We start from the raw sequence: 23,016 nt of genomic DNA, 5'->3' as shown, positions 1-23,016 counted from the left end.
AGCCTCCCCTGGACTTTTTCTTCTAGTGAGATAATGCCTGTCCTACCTCACTCACCAGGTGCCCACTGGGACCCAAGGAGATAATGCAAATCCCCAGGAAAGGACCTTGAGAAGTCAAAGCTGCCAAACAGACACAAGGATTATACTTAAGGTAATAATGGCTCTGGTCATCTCCATCTCTGGGTACATTTACTTAGCACCCTCCATGCCATGACTGCCCCAGTCTGGGATGTTGCAGGACCTTCTGGGGCACATGCCAGGGCTCTGCTGTGGCCTTAGCACCCACCAACCTGGGCTGACACCAGCTCCCTGCACCATCTGCAATGAGGAGAGTACAAGGAGGACCCATGGGATCCCAGATCCCAGGGACCTTTGACCATTCCAGGTCTGCTTCAGCAGCTCCTTCAGAGTGGGGAAGGGGCCTGGCATATGTTTGTGGGACCTTCAAGGCACGCATGTGGAGTGGGAGAGGGAGACTTCCTATTTATAAGAGAGCCGTGAAACTCTTGACTTGAACGCTCCCCTCCCTTTTTTTTCCTAGCTCCTTTATCTTTTTAAAAAAATTTTCTTGATTATTTATTTATTTATTCAGTTACAATTGTCTGCATTTTCTCCCCATCCCTCCACCCCACCCCAGCCAGTCCCACCTCCCTCCCCCACCTCTACCCTCCCCCTTGATTTTGTCCTTGTGTCCTTTATAGTAGCTCCTATGCTCTCCCCTTTCTCACCCCCTTTCTTAACAAACACAAGTGTAACACTGCTTTCCTAGAGGTTTGTGGAGGGTTCATTCTCTCAGCAACCTAGTGTCAGGAAAATTCAGGACCTGTCTAAGCACTCCAGGGTCCAGACCTGAAATTTGGGGACCCAAGCCAGAAGCAAATGGACAGACCCAGGTTAGGCCGTAGGACCTCTCTGATGGCTGTGTTTTCCTCAGGGCCCTAGGAATAGAAAACCCACTCAGCCAAACTATGAAGAAAGGTCAGGGCAGGTGGGTATGATTGGTACAAAGCTGACCAGGTATCATGATTCTCATTCTAGGCATGCTAAGTTCCCACGTGGTGGCTCATGAAGCTCAGAACAGAGAATAAAATGGTCCTCAGCACTTACTTAGCATGTCCTGTGTGCTAACCACTGTTCTAAGTGGGCCCCATGAGTTAATACTCATTTAATTCTTACCTCAGCCCCGTGAGGCTGAAGGTCACTGTTACCATGTTACAGATAAGAAAACTGAGGCATGGGGATACTAAGTGGTCACCCTGTGGCATGCAGCTGGCAGGTGGAGGAGCTGAGATTGACAACCAGGCAGTCTGGCTCTGGAGTTCCTCTTCTCAATCACTATTTTTCCAATGGTCTCTTCACTGTCAGGCCCCTTTACTGCCACATTGTGTAATACTATGTGAGTGTCAGTAACTGAGGTGATGAGGCCTTTGACAAGCCACTCCCTCTTACACATTGCCTTAATGCTGGGGGGCGGGGTGGGGGCGATCCTTTCAGATCCATGTTTCTGTGCTCCTGGAAGTGTGAAGCATGGAATGAGGTGGCCGGTAGAGAGCAGGGGTGTGGGGCTGGCCTTGCCAGGCCTAAGGATACCACTGCGTGGAGCCCTTAGTTCTAAGCTGTAATCTGTTGCTTCCCAATGCAGCAGAGCTGGGGGTTTATCCTTGCTTCTGACCATAACCAGCTGGCCTTGTGCTTTCACCATATCTAGTGTCAACCCACTTTCCAAATGGATAGAAATGATCCATCATCCTTTGGGAAGGGATTATAGGGGCCGAGAGTCAAGGACAAGTACTGTGAATCAGTAGCCCAGCCCCCCAACATTTAAGGCATTTTTATCATTTATTCCACAGGTATGTTATTGACCATCTAGTATGTGCCTCGTTCTGTGGCAGTTTAATGAATACTCACCGAATGATCATTTAGACCTTAAAAATATCCCTGAGCAAAGAAGATCACAAATTCCTTTGGGCATTCATTCATCTCCTAGTACAAGCATGTGGGGCCCTTTGCTCTCTCTTCCCAGTACCCTCTGCCTTTTCATCTCTGTAGTTCTAGGTTCCAGGGCTCTAGGCTTGGGACCTGTCCCTCATCCTGTGAGTAACTGGGTGGCAGAGGGGAACAATACTAAGAGGTCCTTTGTATGTGACTTCCAGAAGATGTCATCCTGATTGAGCTCCTTCTTCCTCAGGGGACCTGTTCCCTGCACCACCTTCCCCTCTCCCCACTCCCTGCCTTTGGAAACCTAAAGGTTCCTGAAGCATCATCCATAAGCATAAATTTCTACTGAATATATCCTACAAGAAAACTATTACCTTGTATTAAGATTAAGCAGGGTTTGTGATGAATAAGTCATCTTGAATTCTATTGGGAAAAAAGAAGAGAAAGAAAATTTTAGAAAAAAAGCCCATCTTTTTTCCTAGTTAAAAAAGTGTTGTTCAGTTTGTAATGCTGGGATTGGGGTGGAAAGACCCTGATTTATAATTTTCATTTTATTTTTACTGTCCCTTAGAGTTGTCTCTCTAAATGGTTTCCTTTAGAAATTATGGGATTGAAATTTTATAAAATCAACGAAAACTCAAGAAGATAATAGTTATGCAATCATAATTTTGGAATTTCAAGTTTGCTGTATTAATCTTTTATCACAGGTGCTCTCTGTGTCACAGGATGAAGGATATCTGTGCAGAAGAGGTGATTGAGGTTCAGAGAATATTTTTTATTCTCTGTAATTATTTTAGGAAAATAATTACAAATTATTTTTAGTTTTGAAAAACTGTGTCATTTAATCACCTGTTTGCCTTGAATGATATGATATCAAGAATTTCATGTACAATTGGGATAAAATATGACATGAATTCTAGTAACAGAGAATGGCACAGTGGAAATAGTAAAGAAATGAGAATCAGAAAATTTGAACTTGAAACTTACATGTTCAACACTTACACTTAATTTACTCATGTGACAGAACATTACTGAGGATTTTTACTTGGCTATTAAAATGATGTCTCCAAAAATTAAGCAACAAAAACAAATATTGAAGTCACAATACCAAGTTAGAAAAGTATAATTCAAACTTGTATATATAGTATGTTTAAAACAAGAAAAACAAAACAACAAAAAAAGGACCACTAGCACCCAATATGAAAACACTAAGAATGGGAAGCACAAATTAAAAATCACTAAAATGTGAACTAGCTTTATTTATATTTTGACGTTGATAGATTGGGTGGTGTTTTCCTACTTTTCAAATTTTCCGTTAAAAATGAACAAAGGTAGGTTTTATTTCTCTTTATGTCACTCTCTGAGATTAAAGTATGCACACAGTTTATTAAAAAGCATAAAAAATGATGGAAGGGGAAAGGAAAGGAGAAAAGAAAAGGAAGTCATCCTAAGAGAAAGAAGAGCTCTTCCTGGCTTTTCTAATTATTTTTCATGACCTTGGGGTAGTCACACACCCTCTCCCTAACTCCAGGTTCCTTGTTTGTGAAGTGGGAGCTAGATAATGGCTGGGAGAATTAAAGACAAAAATTGTGAAATATACTATATATACCCTGTGCCATTGGACTATGCTCCCGACCTTCTTCAGGGCAAGTAACACACAGAAAATGATACTGTTTGTATGGGAGCAGAGTGAAGGCTGGAGGCAACTGGTACTGGGGCTCAGCATCTCCCTCCACCAGTTGGTGATTCAAAGCACACTGGTTGGCAAGCTCTGCCATAGTCTGTGAACCTTCTTGCTTGACAGGTTGGCTGGCTCGCCCATCCCTTATCAGTATATCTTTCTTCTTAAATACATGATTTCTAGGTTCAAAATGGTCACCAGGAGACTCTCATTTGCAAATAGTAACTGAATTATAGCATTTAGGGTAAACAGCATTTGGAGCTGCTGAAGAGGAGCTACCAAGGGTAAATAAAATAAAATCGAGCAGAAACAGAATTTATCTTTAGGAAGCTCTTGGGTTCTCAAAAACAAAAAGGGCCTCATTACAGTGTGTGTTCTAGTTCTATGACAGTGTGATAGTAATGTAGATCATGCTTCTTCCTTCAAGCAACTTCCTGCACCTTGTGAGGTCAGAAGAGTATTTTCACACCTTACAATTAACTGTATGCTGTGGGAGAGCTTGCACAGCATTTTCAGATATGTTCTTTTATTTAATTAGCTGTGAATAAAGGTATTATTACACATAGAGAAGCTGAAACTTAGAGAATGTAAATGACATACAGGCCAAGGTCAAAAGCCCTACCGTGTGCTGGATCTTCTGACTCTGACCCCACAGCATTTATACATGTTTTACAAAAACTATTTGCTACATTCTGGGGAGATCAATCATATGTGGTTATTGGTTATTCAGTGGCAATCGATGCTGAATTTATATTCATGTTGCTCATCTAATTTTATTAGATGTTCCCACAAACTATTGGGCAAAGAAGAGAGGGGTGGGAGTAGTTAGTCTGTCCCTAACCCAATTTGTCTAGTGCAGTGGGAGTCTCTGAAATTTACCCGACTCTAGATAGTTGGGTTGGGGGCACAGATTCCTTGTACACTCTATCAGGAGAGTCCAACCTGTGGCCCACGGGTCACAGGCAGCCCAGGATGGCTATGAATGCAGCCTGACACAAAATTGAAAATTTACTTAAAACCTGTTATTTTTTCTCATCAGTTTTGGTTAGTGTTTATGTATTTAATGTGTGGCCCAAGACAACTTACTCTTCTTCTTCCAGTGTGGACCAGAGACACCAAAAGGTTGGACACCACTATGAGTTCATTGCATTTTCTCTTGTCTTTGTTATGTCCATTTCACAAAATGGGCAAATGTAGCCAGGGAAGGGGTGTAAACTACCCTTTACAAGGCAATGGTAGGAGAATATAAAATACAAAATAGTAATAATAATAATAATAATAATAATAATAATGGCTTATACTTGAAGAGGCTTCAAAGGCTATGTGCCTGGCATAGCTCGTGATGCTTTGTTATCTAACTCCTTTAATTTTCACAAACATCTTACAAGGTAGATCAATTGTTATTCCTAACTATACTTAAGAAAACCAAAGCAGAGAGGTTAAGTAACTTGCCCAGCCTTGTGTATCTAAGAGTGGAAGAGAGATGGTATTCAAACCTAGGCAGTCAAGCTCCTGAGAGAGGAAGAAAACAGCTATTTGTGACAGACTTTTATATCCATCACCAAGAAGACAAATAAATGGCACTTACGCTCTTCCCCCACACATGATCCTGTGGCAGACATCACTAGTTGATGATGGCACTCCTTCCTGCTGAGCCCAAATGGGGCCTCACAATCCATCTTAATATAGTGCTCCACCACTCACCTCTAGTAACTAATCCATCAGCATGAGAGATAGAAGCCCATTTGTCATCTCTTGGGCTCATTCTATAGGCTCCAATTAATTCACAAAGTTGTTTTTAAAAATAAATGTGGGTGTGTGCATGCATGCATATGCATGTATATATGTCTGACTGAAATGAATAAAATTGAACTGGATTCAGTTTGCATTTACTGAGCACCTGCTATATGCTCAGTATATGGGTCAGGAAGACACTCTTGTTATGCACTGAGGCTTAAAACAATGGATAAATAAAGTTATGTTTTAAAAAGGTGACTATTCCACATAAAAAAAATTTTGATGTAGAGACCCAAGATAGTGGAGGAGTAACTGGAAGCGACACTAACCTCCTCCCAGGACAAATCTGGAATAATAACTAAGTTTTAGACAAATCATTCTGAATAACCAACTGAACACGAGCTGGAGAGAAGCCTTATAACCATGGGCAGACAGAAGAAATGACTTCACCACAACATCAGTGGTAGGGAGTGTGGAGGAGATGCAAAAGGGTTGGTTTGGCTCTCACGGGCAGCAGCTGAAGTTCTGGAAGGATATTTCAGCGGCTGAGGTATTACTCCTGATAAGTGTGGGGTATAAACCCCAAGCTGAGCTCCTGAGCCTACAGCACCAGAGCCAGAAAAGAGCACAGATAACATCAGCTGTGAAGAGCAGGAGGGTTTCTGTCTGCCAGGAAGAGATGGATGGAGATGCAGAGAGACTCTTAAAAGGCCAACACACAAAATTACATTCGCAGCCACTTACCCTGGGCTCTGGCAGATGGAGGGCAGAGTGGACCAGAGATACATGAAGAGAGTCTGTGGCTGATGGTTCTGGTGAGCGAACTGAGGGAACAGCCACCAGGATGCCTATGCTGAGTCATTCCGCATACTGCATAAGCCATTTTTCTTGGGCAGAGCATTCCCCTCTTAGTGGCATCAGCCTGAGGGGAAGCAATAGCCCTGCCCACAGGAATTATTCTGCACCACACTGTGGAGCTTAAGCTGGACTGCTGAGTAAAGTGTGAGGCTCTATCACTGATTAACAATTAGGGTGGATCTTTGGGAGCTCTGAGACTTTAGCTGGTCTTACCCCGGCCTGGTGCTGGTAAAAGTTGGTCTTGGTTTGTAGCCTGGTTCATTGTGCACACAAACATGCCCAGCAGAGGGAGCCACAAGTAGTGGATCGCTAATAGCCCCAAACAGGTTGCCTGGGGCCAGTCACAATCAGCACCTGACAAAGATCTGCCCCAGAATCTTTGTAGGTCTACCTAATACACAGAAACAAACAAAAACAGGCAACCAAAGAATGAAGACAAAAAAACAGGCCCCAAATGAAAAAATTAGAGAATTCCGCAGAGGAAAACTCGATGAAATTGAGGCAAGCAATTTATGAGATAGTTTGGAGTAATGATTATAAGGTTACTTAGCAGCATGAAAAAAGACATAGAAACCATAATAAAGGACCAGTCAAAATGAAGAATGCAATATCTGAAATAAATAATACACAGGAGGGAATAAACAGTAAGTTAGATGAAGCAGAGGATCGAATTAGTGATTAGTAAGACAAGGTAGAAAAAAACACCCAAGCAGAACAACAAAAAGAAAAAAGAATTAAAAAAAAAAAGATTGCTTAGGAAACATTTTGGACACTATGAGGCACAACAGCATCCGCGTTATAGGAATACCAGAAAGAGAAGAGAGTGAGTAAAGGATCAAGAACCTATTTGAAGAAATAATGCCTGAATCTTACCTAATCTGGTGAAGGAAAAAAGTCACACAAGTCCAGGAAGATCAGAGAGTCCCAAACAAGTTTGACCCAAAGAGGCCAACACCAAGACACATAATTAAAATGTCAAGGCTAAAAGACAAGGAGGGAATCCTAAGAGCTGCAAGAGCGTGGCAGGTATATATCTACAAGGGAGCAGCAATTAGACTGGCATCTGATTACTCAACAGAAACATTTCAGGCCAGAAGGGAGTGGCATCAAATATTCAAAGTGGTGAAAAGCAAGGACCTACAACCAAGGACCTACTTTACCCACCAAAGCTATCATTTAAATTGAAGAAGAAATACAGAGCTTCCCAGACAGGAAAAAGCTAATGGAGTTTGTAATAACAAACTAGTACTGCAAAATGTTAAAGGGTTTGCTTTAAGAAGAAGAAGAAAAAGAGAGAGAGAAAAAAAGAGAAAAGTAGTCTAACAAAATAGTGCTACATACATATCTATCAATAATCACCTTAAATGTAAATGGCTTAAATGCTCCAACCAAAAGATATAGGGTAGCTGAATGAATAAGAAAACAAGACCCATATATGTGCTGCCTCCAAGAGACCCATCTTGGATTGATAGATACACTCAGACTGAAAGTGAAGGGATGGAAAAAGATATTTCATGCAAATGGAAAGGAAAAAAGCTGGGGTAGCAATATTTATATCCAACAAAACAGACTTTAAAACAAAAGCTATAGCAACAAAGAAGGACACTACATAATGATAAAGGGAAAAAGCCAGCAAGAGGATATAACCCTACTAAACATTTATGTATCCAATAGAGGAGCACCTAAATATGTAAAGTGAATCTTTTAAAAAAATATTTATTGATTATGCTATTACAGTTGTCCCATTTTCCCCCCTTCACTCCACTCCATCCTGCCCACCCCCTCCCTCCCACATTCCCCCCATATAGTTCATGTCCATGGGTCATACTTACAAGTTCTTTGGCTTCTACATTTCCTACACTATTCTTACCCTCCCCCTGTCTGTTTTCCACCTATCATCTATGCTACTTATTCTCTGTACCTTCCCCCCACCTCTCTCCCTCCCACTCCCCTGTTGATAACCCTTCATGTGATCTCCATTTCTGTTCCTGTTCTAGTTGTTTGCTTAGCTTGCTTTTGTTTTTGTTTTAGGTATGGTTGTTAATAAGTGTGAGTTTGCTGTCATTTTTACTGTTCATATTTTTATCTTCTTTTTCTTAGATAACTCCCTTTAACATTCATATAATAAGGGCTTGGTGATGATGAACTCCTTTAACTTGACCTTATCTGAGAAGCCCTTTATCTTCCCTTCCATTCTAAATGATAGCTTTGCTGGATACAGTAGTCTTGGATGGAGGTCCTTGCCTTTCATGACTTGGAATACTTCTTGGCAGCCCCTTCTTGCCTGTAAGGTTTCTTTTGAGAAATCAGCTGACTGTCTTATGGGAACTCCTTTGTAGGCAACTGTGTCCATTTCTCTTGCTGCTTTTAAGATTCTCTCCTTCTGTTTAATCTTGGGTAACTTAATGATGATGTGCCTTCATGTGTTCCTCCTTGGGTCCAGCTTCTTAGGTATTCTCTGAGCTTCCGGGACTTCCTGGAAGTCTATTTCCTTTGCCAGATTAGGGAAGTTCTCCATTATTGTTCAAATAAGTTTTCAATTTTTTGTTCTTCCTCTTCTCCTTCTGGCACCGCTATAATTCGGATGGATGTTGGAATGTTTCAAGATGTCCTAGAGGTTCCTAAGCCTCTCCTCATTTTTTTTTTTGAATTCTTGTTTCTTCATTCTTTTCTGGTTGGATGTTTCTTTCTTCCTTATGGTCCACACCATTGACTTGAGTCCTAGTTTCCTTTCCATCACTATTGGTTCCCTGTACATTTTCTTTTGTTTCTCTTAGCATAGCCTTTATTTTTTCATATAATTTGCAACCAAATTCAACCAATTCTGTGAGCATCCTAATTACTAGTGTTTTAAACTGTGCATCTGATAGGTTGGCTATCTCTTTGTTGCTTAGTTGTATTTTTTCTGGAGCTTTGATATGTTCTTTCATTTGGGCCTTTTTTTTTTTTTTTTTTTTTTTTTGTCTCTGCATGCCTGTTATGTAAAGGGGCGGAGCCTTAGGTGTTCACGGGGTGGGGTAATGCTGGTCGCTGTGCTGTGATGCTCTACGTGGGGCAAGGGCCAAAAGGGAGCAATGGTGCCGGCTCCACTCTCTGCCCGATTTTAGTCACTCCCTTTGCTACCCACAATCATATTGGGCCCCTTTGGTGCTGATTCTTGGGTGGGTGGATGGGCTTGTGCATGCTCTAGGCCCCTGTGGGTCTCTCCAACAAACTCTCTTGTGAGGCCGGGAGTTTCTCCCACTGCTGCTTCAACCCCCATGGGTGTTTTCAGTCAGAGGTTTGAGGCTTTATTCCCCCATGCTGGAGTCCTGGGTTGCATGGTCTGTTTCCATCCCCCCCCCATTCCTCCCGGTTTATCTATGCACAAATGTGGGGCCACGGGGTCTGCTAGCTGTTGTACTGCCTGCCCCATTCGTTCCACAATCCGTCACCTCGCTGGTCCACCAGCCGCCACCTTGCTGTGAGTCCTCTCCATCCCGCTGCCTGTCTCCATTCCTCCTACCAGTTTGGATGAATGTTCTTTATCTCCTTGGTTGTTGGACTTCCATGCAGTTCGATTTTCTGTCAGTTCTGGTTGTTTTTTGTTTTTAAGTTGTCCTTCTTTTGGTTATGCAAGGAGGCGCAGTGTGTCTACCTACGTTTCCATCTTGGCTGGAAGCCTGTAAAGTGAATCTTAATGGGCATAAAGGGAGAGATCAACAGAAATACAGTCATAGTCAAGGATTTTAACACCCCATTGATGTCAATGGATAGATCTTCCAGACAGAAAATCTACAAGGAGACAGTGGCCTTAAACAACACACTAGATTGAATGGATTTAATTGATATCTTCAGAGCATTTCACGCCAAAGCAGCAGAATATACATACTTTTCAAGTGAACATGGAACATTTTCTAGGATAGACCACATGTTGGGACACCAAACAAATCTCAATAAATTTAAGAAGATTTAAATTATATCCAACATCTTCTCTGACCACTATGAACCTAGAAATCAATCATAAGAACACTGAAAAGTACACAAAGATATGGAAGCAAAATAACATGTTATGAAAAAATGAATGGGTCAACATAGAGATCAAGGAAAAAATCATAACATACCTTGAAACAAATGAAAATGAGGACATATCAATCCAAAATCTGTGGGACACTGGGAAAGCAATCATAAGATGGAAATTTGTAATATTACTGGCCTATCTCAAATGACAAGATAAAGCTCAAATATACAAACTAAGTTCACACTGAAAGGAACTTGAAAAAGAACAACAAACAAAGTCCAAAGTGAAGGAAGTAGAAAGAAGGAAATAATAAAGATTAAAGCAGAAATAAATGAAATAGTCTAAAAAATGATACAAGAGATCAATGAAACCAACAGCTGGTTCTTTGAAAAGATAAACAGGATTGACAAACCTTTAACCAGACTCAAAAGGAAAAAAAGAGGACCCATATAAATAAAAGAGGACCCATATAAATAAAATCAGAAATGAAAGAAGAAAAATAACAACTGAAACCAAAGAAATACAAGGGATTGTAAGAAAATATTATGATCAACTATATGCCAACAAACTGGACAACTTGGACAAAATGGATAAATTCCTAGAAACACACAATCCCCAGAACTAACTCAGGAAGAATCAGAGAATCTGAATATACAGATTACATATAGTGAAATTGAAACAGTATATTAAAAACTTCCAACAAACAAATCCCTGGACCAGATGGCTTCCCAGGTGATTTTACCAAACATTCTGAGAAGAACTAACACCTCTCCTTCTCATACCATTTCATAAAATTTAAGAGGAGAGAAGCCTTCCCAGCTCATTTTACAAGGCCAGAATTATCCTAATTCCAAGACCAGATAAACACACTACAAAGAAAGGAAATTATAGGCCAATATCCCTGATGAACATAGATGTTAAAATCCTCAACAAAAATATTAGCAAACCAAATACAGTAATGCATCAAAAAAAATCATACACCGTGATCAAGTGGGATTTATTTTGGGAATATGAGGTTGGTACAACATTTACAAAACAGTAAGTGTGATTCACCACATAAACAAACTGAAGGATAAAACCCACATGATCACATCAATAGATGCATAAAAAGCATTTGATAAAATCTAGCACCGATTTGTGATTAAAAATTCTCAGCAAAGTGGGAATAGAGGAAACATACCTAAACATAATAAAGGCCATATATGACAAACCCACTGTAAACATCATATTCAATAGGCAAAAACGACAAGCATTCCCTTGAGACTGGGAGCAAGACAGGGATGTTTGCTTTCACTGATCAATTCAACATAGTACTAGTAGTCCTAGCCACAGCAATCACACTAGAAACATAAATTAAAGGCATTCAAATTGGAAAGGGAGAAGTAAAGCTGTCTTTATTTGCAGATGACATGATAGTGTACATAGAGAATCCCAAAGATTACACCAAGAAACTACTAGAACTGATCAATGAATTCAGCAAAGTGACAGGATACAAAATAAATATCCAGAAATCAGTAGCATTTTTATATGCCAATAACAAACTAACAGAAAGGAAAATTAAGAGAACAATCCCATTCACAATTGCTTCAAAAAGGATAAAATACCTAGGAATAAACCTAACCAAGAATGTAAAAATCTGTACATGGGTAGTTATAAGACACTGAGGAAAGAAATTGAAGAAGATACAAATAAATGGAAACACATGCATTGTTCATGGATAGGAAGAATTAACATCATTAAAATGCCATACTACCCAAAGCAATCTATAGATTCAATGCAATTCCTATCAAGATTCCAAAGACAAATTTCACAGAACTAGAATAAATATTTCAAAAATTTATATGGAACTACAAAAGATCTTGCATAGCAACAGCAATCCTGAGAAAGAAGAACAAAGTTGGAGGAATCACGCTACCTAATATGAAACTATCATATAAGTATATAGTAACTAAAACATCGTGATACTGGCATAAAAACAGACACATGGATCAATGGGACAGAATAGAGAGCTCAGAAATAAACCCACAACTTTATATCAATTAATATTTAACAGAGGAAGCAATCATATACAATGGCCTAATGATAGTTTATTCAATACATGCTATTGGGAAAACTGGACAGATATGGGCAGAAAAATGAAGCTAGACCTCCTTACACATCACACGAGAATAAATTCAAAATGGATCAAAGACTTAAATGTTAGACCTGAAGCCTCCTGGCCAAGATGGAGATGTAGGTAGATATGCTTTGCTTCCTTGCACAACCAAAAGAAGGATAACAACCAATTAAAAAAAAAAAAAACAAAACAAGAACTGCCAGAAAATTGAACTGTATGGAAGTCCAACAACCAAGGAGTTAAAGACGAAAGATTCATGCAGACTGGTAGGAGGGTGGAGATGGGCAGCCAGGGCAGAGAGGATGCATACCAAGGTGGTGGCTGGTGGATTGGCCAGTCCCACATTTGCATGTGGATAAACTGGGAGGAACAAATGGGGAGCGAGAGAGACTACACAACCCAAGGTTCCAGCATGGGAAAAGAAAGCTTCCAAACTTCTGGCTGTAAAAACCTATGGAGGGCACAGTGGCAGGAGACTCTCCCAGTCTCACAAGAGAGTCTGTTGCAGGGGCTCACAGCATCCTAGACATATACAAACCCACCCACTCGGGAATCAGCACCAGAGAGGTGCAATTTGCTTGTGGGCAGTGGGGGAAGTGACTGAAAGTGTGGTGAGAGCTGAGCAAGTGGTATTTTTCCCTCTCCTACCACCACCTCCCCCACCACATGCAGTACCACAACCTGAGTGAAGAAGGTTGCTTCACCCTGGTGAATACCTAAGGCTCCACCACTTACAACATAACAGGTGCTCCAACATGAAGAAATATGACCCAAATGAAAGAACAGATCAAAGCTCCAGAAACTGAACTAATGAGGAGATAGCCAACCTATCAGATGCAGAGTTCAAAACAGTGGTAATCAGGGTGCTCACAGGAATGATTGAGTATAGCTGCAAAATAGCTATACAAAGCTATACAAAGTGAAATAAAGAAAAATATACAGGGAACCACCAGTGATGGGAAGAACTGGGACTGAGATCAACAATTTGGAACAGAAGGAAGAAATAAACATTCAACCAGAACAGAATGAAGAAACAAGAATTTATAAAAATGAGGAAAGGCTGAGGAACGTCTGGGACAACTTTAAACATTCCAACATCCAAATCGTAGTGATGCCAAAAGGAGAAGAGGAAGAGCAAGAAATTGAAAACTTACTTGAACAAATAATGAAGGAAAAACTTCCCCAATCTGGTGAAGGAAATAGACATGCAAGTCCAGGAAGCTCAGAGAGTTCCAAAGAAGTTGGACCCTAGGTGGAGCACACCAAGACACATCATAATTAAATTGCCAAAGATTAAAGGAGAGAATCTTAAAAGCAACAAACGTAAATGGTTACCTCCAAAGCAGTTCCCATAAGACTATCAGTTGATTTTTTAAATTACTTTTTTAAAATTGTTGTTCAACTATAGTTGTATCCATTTCCTCCCCACCACTTCCCCCCACCCCAGCCATCCCACTCCCTCCTCTGATCCCATTCCCCCCTTGGTTTTGTCCATGGGTCCTTTGTAGATGTTCTCGAAAACCTTTCCCTCTTTTCCCCCAATTATCCCCTTCCATCTCCCCTCTGGTTACTGTTAGATTGTTCTTAATTTCAATGTCTCTGGTTATATTTTGTTTGCTTCTTTGCTTTGTTGATTAGGTTCCACTTATAGGTGAGATAAAATGGTATTTGTCTTTCACTTCCTGGCTTATTTAACTGAGCATAATGTTCTCCAGTTCCATCCATACTGTTGCAAAGGGTATAAGCTCCTTCTTTCTTTCTGCTGTGTAGAATTCCATTGTGCAAACGTACCATAGTTTTTCGATCCATTCATTTACTGATGGGCACTTAGGTTGCTTCCAGCACTTGCCTATTGTAAATTGTGCTGCTATGAACATTGGGGAGCATAGATTCTTTTAGATTGGTGTTTCAGGGTTCTTAGGACATAATCCCAGCAATGGAATTGCTGGGTCAAAGGGAAGTTCCATTTTTAGTTTTCTGAGGAAATTCCATACTGTTTTCCACAGTGGCTTCATCAGTCTGCACTCCCACCAACAGTGCACTAAGGTTCCCTTTTCTCCACAACCTCTCCAACACTTGTTTGTTGATTTGTTTATGATGGCCTGTATGTCCAGTGTGAAGTGGTACTTCATTGTGTTTTTAATTTGCATCTCTCTGATGGCTGGTGATGCTGAGCATCCTTTCATACGTCTCTGGCCCCTCTGAATATCCTTGGAGAAGTGTCTGTTCAGGTCCTTTGCCCATTTTCTAAGTGGGTTGTTTGTCTTCCTGGAGTGGAGTTGTGTGAGTTCTTTATACATTTTGGAGATCAAACCCTTGTCTGAGTTATCATTGGCAAATATGTTTTCCCATATGATTGGTTCTCTTTTCACTTTAATGCTGTTTTCTTTAGCCATGCAGAAGCTTTTTATTTTGATGTGGTCCCATTTGTTTTTTCTTTCCTTTATGTCCCTTGGTCTAGGGAATATATTGGTGAAAATATTGCTGTGTGGAATGTCTGAGATTTTCCTGCCTATGTTTTCATCTAGTAGTTTTACAGTGTCACAACTTATATTTAAGTCTTTTATCCACCTTGAATTTATTTTTGTGTATAGTGTAAGTTGGTGATTGAGTTTCATTTTTTTGCATGTAGCTGTCCAGATATCCCAACACCATTTTTTTTGAAGCGTTTATTTTTACTCCATTTTATTCTTCTGCTCCCTTATGCTTCTGACCCCTGATCATAGAGACTTGGGCTTATTTCTGGGCTCTCTATTGTGTTCCATTGGTCTATGTGTCTGTTCTTATGTCCGTACCAGGCTGTTTTGATTACAGTGGTCTTGTAATACCATTTGGTATCAGGTATTGTGTTCTCTCCTACTTTGTTCTTCTTTCTCAAAATTGCTTTGGCTATTCAGGGTCATTTATGGTTCCATACAAATTTTTGAAATGTTTATTCTATATCTGTGAAGTATGTCAATGGCACTTTAATAGGGATTGTGTTGAACCTATAAATTGCTTTGGGTAGTATGGACATTTTGCTGATGTCAATTCTTCCAATCCATGAACATCAAAAGAGATTTTATAGGCAAGAAGGCTCTGGTAATGAGTATTCAAAGTCATGAAATGTGAGGATCTGTATCCAAGAGTACTCATTCTAGAAAAGCTATTATTTAGAATGGAAGGGCTGGGAATAAAGGGCTTCCCAGCCAAGAATGTACTAAAGGAGTTCAATATCACCAAACCATTATTATATGGAGTCCCTTATCTAAGAAAAAGAAGATCAAAACTGTGAACAGTAAAATGACAATAAACTCACAACTTTCAACAACTGAACCTAAAAACAAAACAAAACAAATACAAACTAAGAAAACAAGTAGAACAGAAGAGAGTCACAGAAGTGGAGATCACATGGAAGCTTATCAATGGGGAGTAGGAGGGGAGAGAATGGAGGAAAAGGTACAAGGAATAAGAAGCATGATTGGTGGGTACAAAATAGACAGGAGAAGGTTAAGAATATTATAGGAAATGGAGAAGTCGAAGAACTTACATGTATGACCCATGGACATAAACTAAGGGGGTGGAATGCTCGAGGGAGGGGAGTACAGGGCAGAAGGAGATAGATGGGAACAAAAATGGGACAACTGTAATAGTATAATCACTAAAGTTACTTAAAAAGTAAATGTTAGACCTGAAATTATAAAAATCCTTGAAGAAAATATAGGCAGTAAAATCTTGGACATTGCTCAGACATAGTAATACATTATTGGCTATATCTCCCCAGGCAAGGGAAAAAAAGAAACAAATGGGATTACATCAAACTAAAAATTTTTTGCATAGCAAAGGAAGACAAAATGAAAAGACAACCCACTGAATGGGAGAACATATGCAAGTGTGTCCAACCTGTGGCCCGTGGGCTGGATTGGGCCTAGGATGGCTATGAATGTGTCCCAACACAAAATTGTAAGTTTACTTAAAACTTTTTCTTTGCTCATTCATTTTCGTTAGTGTTTTTGTGTTAATGTGTGGCCCAAGACAACTCTTCTTCCAGTGTGGCCCAGAGATGCCAAAAGTTTGGTCACCCCTGTAAAGGGTACTATCCAAAATTTATAAAGAACTTACAAAACTCAACACCTAAAAAACAAACAACCCAATTAAAAAATGATTAAAGGCCCTAAATAGCCACTTCTCCAAGGAGGACATATGGATGGCCAATAGACATGAAAAGATGCTCAACTTCACTAATCATCACAGAAATGCAAATTGAAACCACAATGCGATGTCATCTCACACCTGTCAGAATAGCTATCATAAAGAAATCAACCAATAACAAGTGTTGGCAAGGTTGTGAAAAAAAAGGAAACCCTTTTGTATTGTTGGTAGTTATGCAGATTGGTGCAGCTACTACGGAAAGCAGTACGGAAATACCTCAAAGAATTAAAAGTGGATCTGCCTTTAGACCCAGTGATTCCATTTCTGGGAATATATCTGAAGGAACCCAAAACACTAATTCGAAAGAACATAAGCAGCTCTATGTTCACTGCAGTGTTATTTACAAAATCACCCAGTTATGGAAGCAGCCCAAGAGTTCATCAGTATCTGGATGGATAAAAGAACTATGGGACATTTACATAATGGAATACCTCTTCACCATAAAAAAGAAAAATTTTCCCTTTGCCCAACAGGGTGGGTGGACCTGGATGACGTTGTGCTTAATGACATAAGCTGGTCAGAGAAAAAGAAATACCATATGATTTCACTCATATGTGGAATCTCATGAACAAACTGAACTATCAAGGGAAATAGAGACAGACTCATAGACAGAGAGCAGGATGACAGCTAAGGGAGGATTGTTAGGGGGAGGAGGGATTGAGCAAAAAGGAAAAAGGACTCATGGACATGGACAACACTGTGGTGATTGCAGGGGGGGTGGTGAGAGTATAAGAGGACTACATAGTAATGGAAAAAATTTAAAAAAATTTGATGTATATTCTTTTAAAAAGTTGAGAATCCTCTTGTAAACCTTGTGTATAATGGGTTTTCATAGATGAAGATACTCTTCCCTGTGCCTTTAAAGGTATTTTAGCATTCTCCTACAGTTTTTTCAGTGCCTGTCCTGACAGAGGCATTTATTTTCAAAGCTCTTGCTTTATACACAGTTCTATTCTTGACAGCAATGTATTTGTTTTATTATAGTGGGTGATATGATTACAAAGGTGCATAGAGGGGGCATGTTAAGAATGCTTGATTCATACTGTGCAAAAGAAATGACCTGAATCCTATTTTTCACTATTAGAACTACACTTGGTACTTAATCAGCAAGGATATTAGTATTCTGAGAAGGAACTTAATGGTAGAGGCACATAGAAAAGAGGGTTTCCCAGAAATACAGAAATTATCTCTTCAATGCCCCAACTAAATGTCCATGAGGGTCATAGCAATCAATGCTGATAAATCTGATTTGATGAAGAGGGACATAAAGGTGAAATGCCTCAGTGGCTGCAGAGAATACCCAGCTTTTAGGATATAGGTTGTATGTAATCAGATGGAGATATAAAATTCAAGCTGCCTGAGATGCTTGTAGTTGGTAGCAAAACTGGATCCAGAAAAATAATTTAGTTCTATTGTACTTTCTAGTCAACACTAAGATGCTGCCCCTGACCTGGGCTTTTAAACTCTCTGTAACTAGTTGGATATGGCCCTACAGTCATGACAGCAAGGGATGACACCATGTAGGCTTATGAGTGAATGCATTTCAACCACATCTCACAACAACATGCGGAGACCACTGCCAAGTAACAAAGCCCAACTTAGGCAGAAGTTGCCAACTGCAGAAACAGTATTGGAAGAATGTCAGCATAGGATGAGAGGAATAACTCCAAAGTATGAGTATTTAACTAATGAGCTAAGATGATGCCTTCCAGGGGCCAAATAGGCAGCCTGAGAAGCATATTAGTGTCTGTTGACCTAGCAACAGATTGTGGGAATGTATTGTAGGAAATAATGAGAGGTCACTGATACAATTAGCTCTAAGGATGTTTTTCAAAGTGCTGTTTAAAAAAGTAACAAAAATCAGAAGCAATGAATGATCAATAATATGGGATCAATTAAACTGTTATGGTTTGTATTATACAATTGCATTACACAACACAATGCAATACAGCCATTAAATGATTTGTAGATAATAAATGAAATGATATTCATATAAGCATGTAATATTTATATATAATTACAATATATAAGCATATAAATAAATGTATCTTAAAAAGAAGGTTACAAACAGTGTGTGAAGTCTGAGAAGGAAATAACCAAAACTGTGAAAGATATTATCACTGGATGGTAGTGATTAAGACCAATACCATATGATCTCACCTACAAATGGAACCTAATCAACAAAACAAACAAGTAAGCAAAATATAACCAGAGACATTGAACTAAAGAACAAACTGACAGTAACCAGAGGGATGGGGGGAGGGGGATAATGGGGGAAAGAAGGAGAAAGGTCATCAAGGAACATGTATAAAGGACCCATGGACAAAGCCAAAGGGGTGGGTAGGATTGAGGGTGGGAGATGGGGTGGGAGAGGCAGGGGACAGTGGTGGGAGGAAAATGGAGACAACTGTACTTGAACAACAAGAAAAGAGTAATTTTTTTTCAAACATCCAAAATGAACATGTATTACTTGTACAATGAGGAAAAGATACAAATTATGAGTTTTTGAATGAATGGGTGATTTATGTCATTGGATCTCCCTGTCTGCTCTGTTGACATGGTGCTTTGGGTCATGGCTATTGAAGCTGTGAGTAGAACTTGGTCCGTCATGAGTCTTCCTACTTGTCAGTACCATTGGTAGGGTTGATAATTTGAACTTTGGCTAGTTCTCAAGTTTGTTCTTTTCTCCTGGGCACCGTGGTGAACTAAATCTACCATCTTTTGGGAGGTCCTCCTCATTATACTCACCCCTTTCCAGATATTCTTCTTCATACAAATAATTTTTTTCTTTCAGACTCTTTTCCTGCTGCAGATACTTTTTCTCCTTCAGATAATCCTGTCCATACAGGTACGCCCCTCCCTTCAGACATTTTTCTTCCTCCAGATACTCATACTCCTCCAGATACTCTTCCTCTTCATAAAATGGAGATTCTTCCTTTGAACTCTCCTCTTCTCCCTCAGTGTCCTCTTCCTCTGAAGATAAGGTCTGTGTGGATTGTTGGGAAGTGGTAGAAGGGTGAAGAGATGATGACTCTCCTGAAGACTGATTACTTTCAGCAGACATGTTGGGGAAGCATTAAGCAGATGAAACCCTTCGGCAGCAGGTAAAGTCACTTCATCATCCTGGTAACCAACAAAGAGTAAAAGTTCATTGGTTAGTAATTGCCTACTGCATATGATTATATCCATTTTTGTTCATTTTATTCCATAGTCTTTGGGTGGCCCTTTGAGTATGCAGATCAGTACATGGTGGCCCATGAAAAGGCACAAATGAAGGGGACAGGAGTTTTACCCTCAAGGACTAGTGGAGAGACAACACCTGAAGGCAATACCTTTAAAATTACTGCACAATATGAAGTAAATAAGAGGGGCTGAAAAGTGAAGGCGTGATCAGTGTTTACTGGTGCAATCATTAGAGAAGCCTTTTATTTATTCATCAAGACATATTTACTGCCACAATAAACAAGACAGAAACTGTCTTCCAGGAGCTTGAAATCTGGGGAGAAAAACAGTCATGCAGATTTCTGTTTATAATGGGACATGCACAGTGGAAGAGGTACAGACAGGATAGTATAGACAGGGTGATTGGTCCTTGGTCAGTGAAGACCCCTGTAGGTGGAGGCCTGTGAGGCATGTAATCATGGCCACCATACACACTGCCACCTCTGCTGGAACCACCACCCACCATTAGTTTACTTAGCACATTGCTAATGTTTGAATCCCCAGCTTCAACAGAACTGTGAGCACCTTGGCTCCTCCAGGAAGTCTTCCATGCTCCATGCTATGCTCTGTTTGTACCATCTTGATTTTCATTCAAGTAACTATTTTGCTATACTACATAATTTATTTGTATGTCTGTCTTTCCAACACAGTGTGAACTTCTTGAGGGCAGAAAGGATTGATTATTGTTTAAAAATATGTTTTGAAGCCTTCCACTCTTCTCCATCTTCACTGTATCCACAGTGAACCTTCATGTCATCTCTAGTTTGGATTGCTACAGCGCACTCTTAAATGACCTTCCTGTCACCACTGCTGGTGGTCTGCTGGTGTTCTTGTGAAAATCATATCATGATATGCATTGCTTAAATCAGGTCATGATATGCATTGCTGAAATTAGATCATGATATGTATTGCTTAAAAATCTCCCAATGGCTTTCCCTTGCACTTAGAATAAAAAAGCAAACACCATTCCATGCCTTCCATGGCCCAGTGAGATCTGTTGCCTGCCAGTCTCCATTCCCTACTCTCTTACCCTGTTATTCTCTCCCATAACACTTACCACTATTTCTAATTATGTTTCTGTTTCTGTGTTTACTTGTTCAATCTTTCTTTTCCACTAGACTCTAAGTGTCTGGGTGACAGTGACCTTATGTGACCCATTCCCCATTCTATCTTCAATGGTTAGCTTGGTGTCTGATGCAGAATAGATGTTCAATAAATATATGATCATGACTGAATGATAGGCCAAAAATAAATGGCTTTAGAACAGTGTGCCCCATAGTTTTAAATATTATAATATTTATTCTGCACAATGAGATAAATTGGAAAGCTTGCTCATTGTGGAGGCCACCTGCCCAGTGTCTTCCTGTTTGCTCCAAGGACTTAAGAAATAAATATCTTGGCTTACCTTTTTCTAGACCTCTGATTGGGAAGCTCTTTTCTAGGGACCCAACCAGATAAGATAATTAGGATCATTTTTTAGCATATATGCAACATGATGCCCAAAGTGAAGGAAGTGATGTGTAAAGACATTCCTAATGGAGCAATGGGCATATTTTGTCCACTTGCAGAGTTGCTAGAGCTCTTGGGTTATTGGATTTTAATAGGATTAGCTTGGGGCTATGTGGTGTACATAGAGGTGTGCTGCCTGGAATTCTTTTCCAAGAAGGACTTGCTTCCCATCTGTAGAAATGTGGTCAACAGATAGCCACAAGCCACCAGCTCTGTTAGGATCTGCCTCAGCTGCAAAGAGCCTCCTTCTGGAAGTCATGCCCTTCTCAGGGCCTACTGAATCGGGTGACTAAGCAAGGTGGGGATATAAGAGTCCAGCCAACCATAGCTGGGACAGCTCTGAGAGGTGGTATTCACCCCAGAGATTTGCACCAGGCTAGCCAAGCTAGCTAACTATTCCACAACATGGACTCCCTGCCAGTCCTGTGTCCTCGCCCTTCCTTTCTCAAGTGTTGGTCCCTAATGAACATTTTGCATCTCAATAGGTTGCATCTCAATAGTTTGTACCTTAGAGTCTATTTCCAGAGAACCTGCCCTGTGACAGGCAGCTTCACAAAATGTAAATCTGGAAAAGAATTGACCGTAAGCTTGGGGAAAGAGAAGGGAAAAGGCCTCATGGATAGTTTGATACTTTAGAAGTTGGCAGGGTGAGGAGCAATCAGACCTGCTTGGGTCAGGGAAAACTGACCTGGTGAAGAGATGACAAGGCAGTAGAAGTAAAGGCAAAGCCAGGACACAGAGAACTTTAAAACCCATTACCATGTTAAGCATCTTGTTTTGGGTGGTGATTGGGAAAATAATAGGATTAAAGTGACCCTGGATGGAACAAGAGGATTCTTCTGGTCATTCACCAGGTGGTTAGAAAAGAGCAGAGACTGGAAGCTCCACCTGCAGTTGACTTCCTCTTTTCTCCATCACTTCACAGCTCTGTAGTATATGCATGCCTTTGCCTGTAGGCTACCTCAAATGGTTTTTTGAGGTGAGGTGTAAATCATACATGACATGAGGTTGGAGGGTAGTGTTTTTGCAGGAAAGGGTGAGCCGCAAGAAAGCTTTGGGGCCAATATCTATGTCTACAGGAGCCCTTCCAAACTTATTTTGATTTAAAATATAAACATACAACTATAGTTGTCACTTCTGTCACCACTTGCTTCTGATGTCCTATCTGTGAGGGAGAGCAAGGAGGAAGGGGCTGGAGATGGAGAGAGCAGTTGGAGAGGGCATCTGTCTAGCTCATCTGGAAGCAGTGAAGGTGCATACTTAGGCACCAGCCACTCCTTCAGAGATGTGCTTACACTTCAACAATCCTCTACCTTTCATATTTTTTAGCTGCTTAAGATAAAAGATAAAAATCAGCTGGTCCCCTGGACAGCCCAGAATACATTTATCAACAGCATTTTGTCACTTTTCTTTCCATTTTCTCAATAGGCCTTGTAAAAGGCTCCAGTCAACTGCAATCTGGTGTCAAAGATTCTACAAGAAACTGTACTCTAGATAATCTCTCTTTAATTATCTTTGAGATTTATAAGAAAAGCTGTTAGGCAGAAATTAATAGTAATGGCAACCAGATACCCAGTATCTGAGGCAAACATCCTGGAGTTGATTTGTGATTTAGATCTTGACTCATTTTGACCCTGATTTCTGACAGATCACAGGCTAATTTTTGAAGTCTCAACAGGAAATGTCAGCTTTATAACAGATGATTATAACCAGCTGATTGTAGCTCATTAATCTCTAGACTAGCTTCATAAAATGGCTGTTTCA

General features: G+C 40.2%; 1 protein-coding gene across 1 annotated transcript in view; it reads right to left on the bottom strand.

The window, feature by feature from the left end:
* ERICH6B (glutamate rich 6B) overlaps positions 1 to 19,585 on the bottom strand; it is an 80,528-nt gene extending 60,943 nt beyond the window's left edge. Inside the window, exon 1 of the mRNA XM_053916366.1 lies at positions 19,218 to 19,585. Within this exon, the coding sequence (XP_053772341.1) occupies positions 19,218 to 19,585 (368 nt within the window). The remainder of the gene's footprint in view (positions 1 to 19,217) is intronic.
* Positions 19,586 to 23,016: the final 3,431 nt, after the last annotated feature.

Source organism: Desmodus rotundus, chromosome 13 (genome assembly GCF_022682495.2).
Source record: "Desmodus rotundus isolate HL8 chromosome 13, HLdesRot8A.1, whole genome shotgun sequence".
Taxonomy (NCBI): domain Eukaryota; kingdom Metazoa; phylum Chordata; class Mammalia; order Chiroptera; family Phyllostomidae; genus Desmodus; species Desmodus rotundus.
Note: the sequence above shows the minus strand (reverse complement) of the source record. Positions and strands in the feature narration are given on the sequence as shown.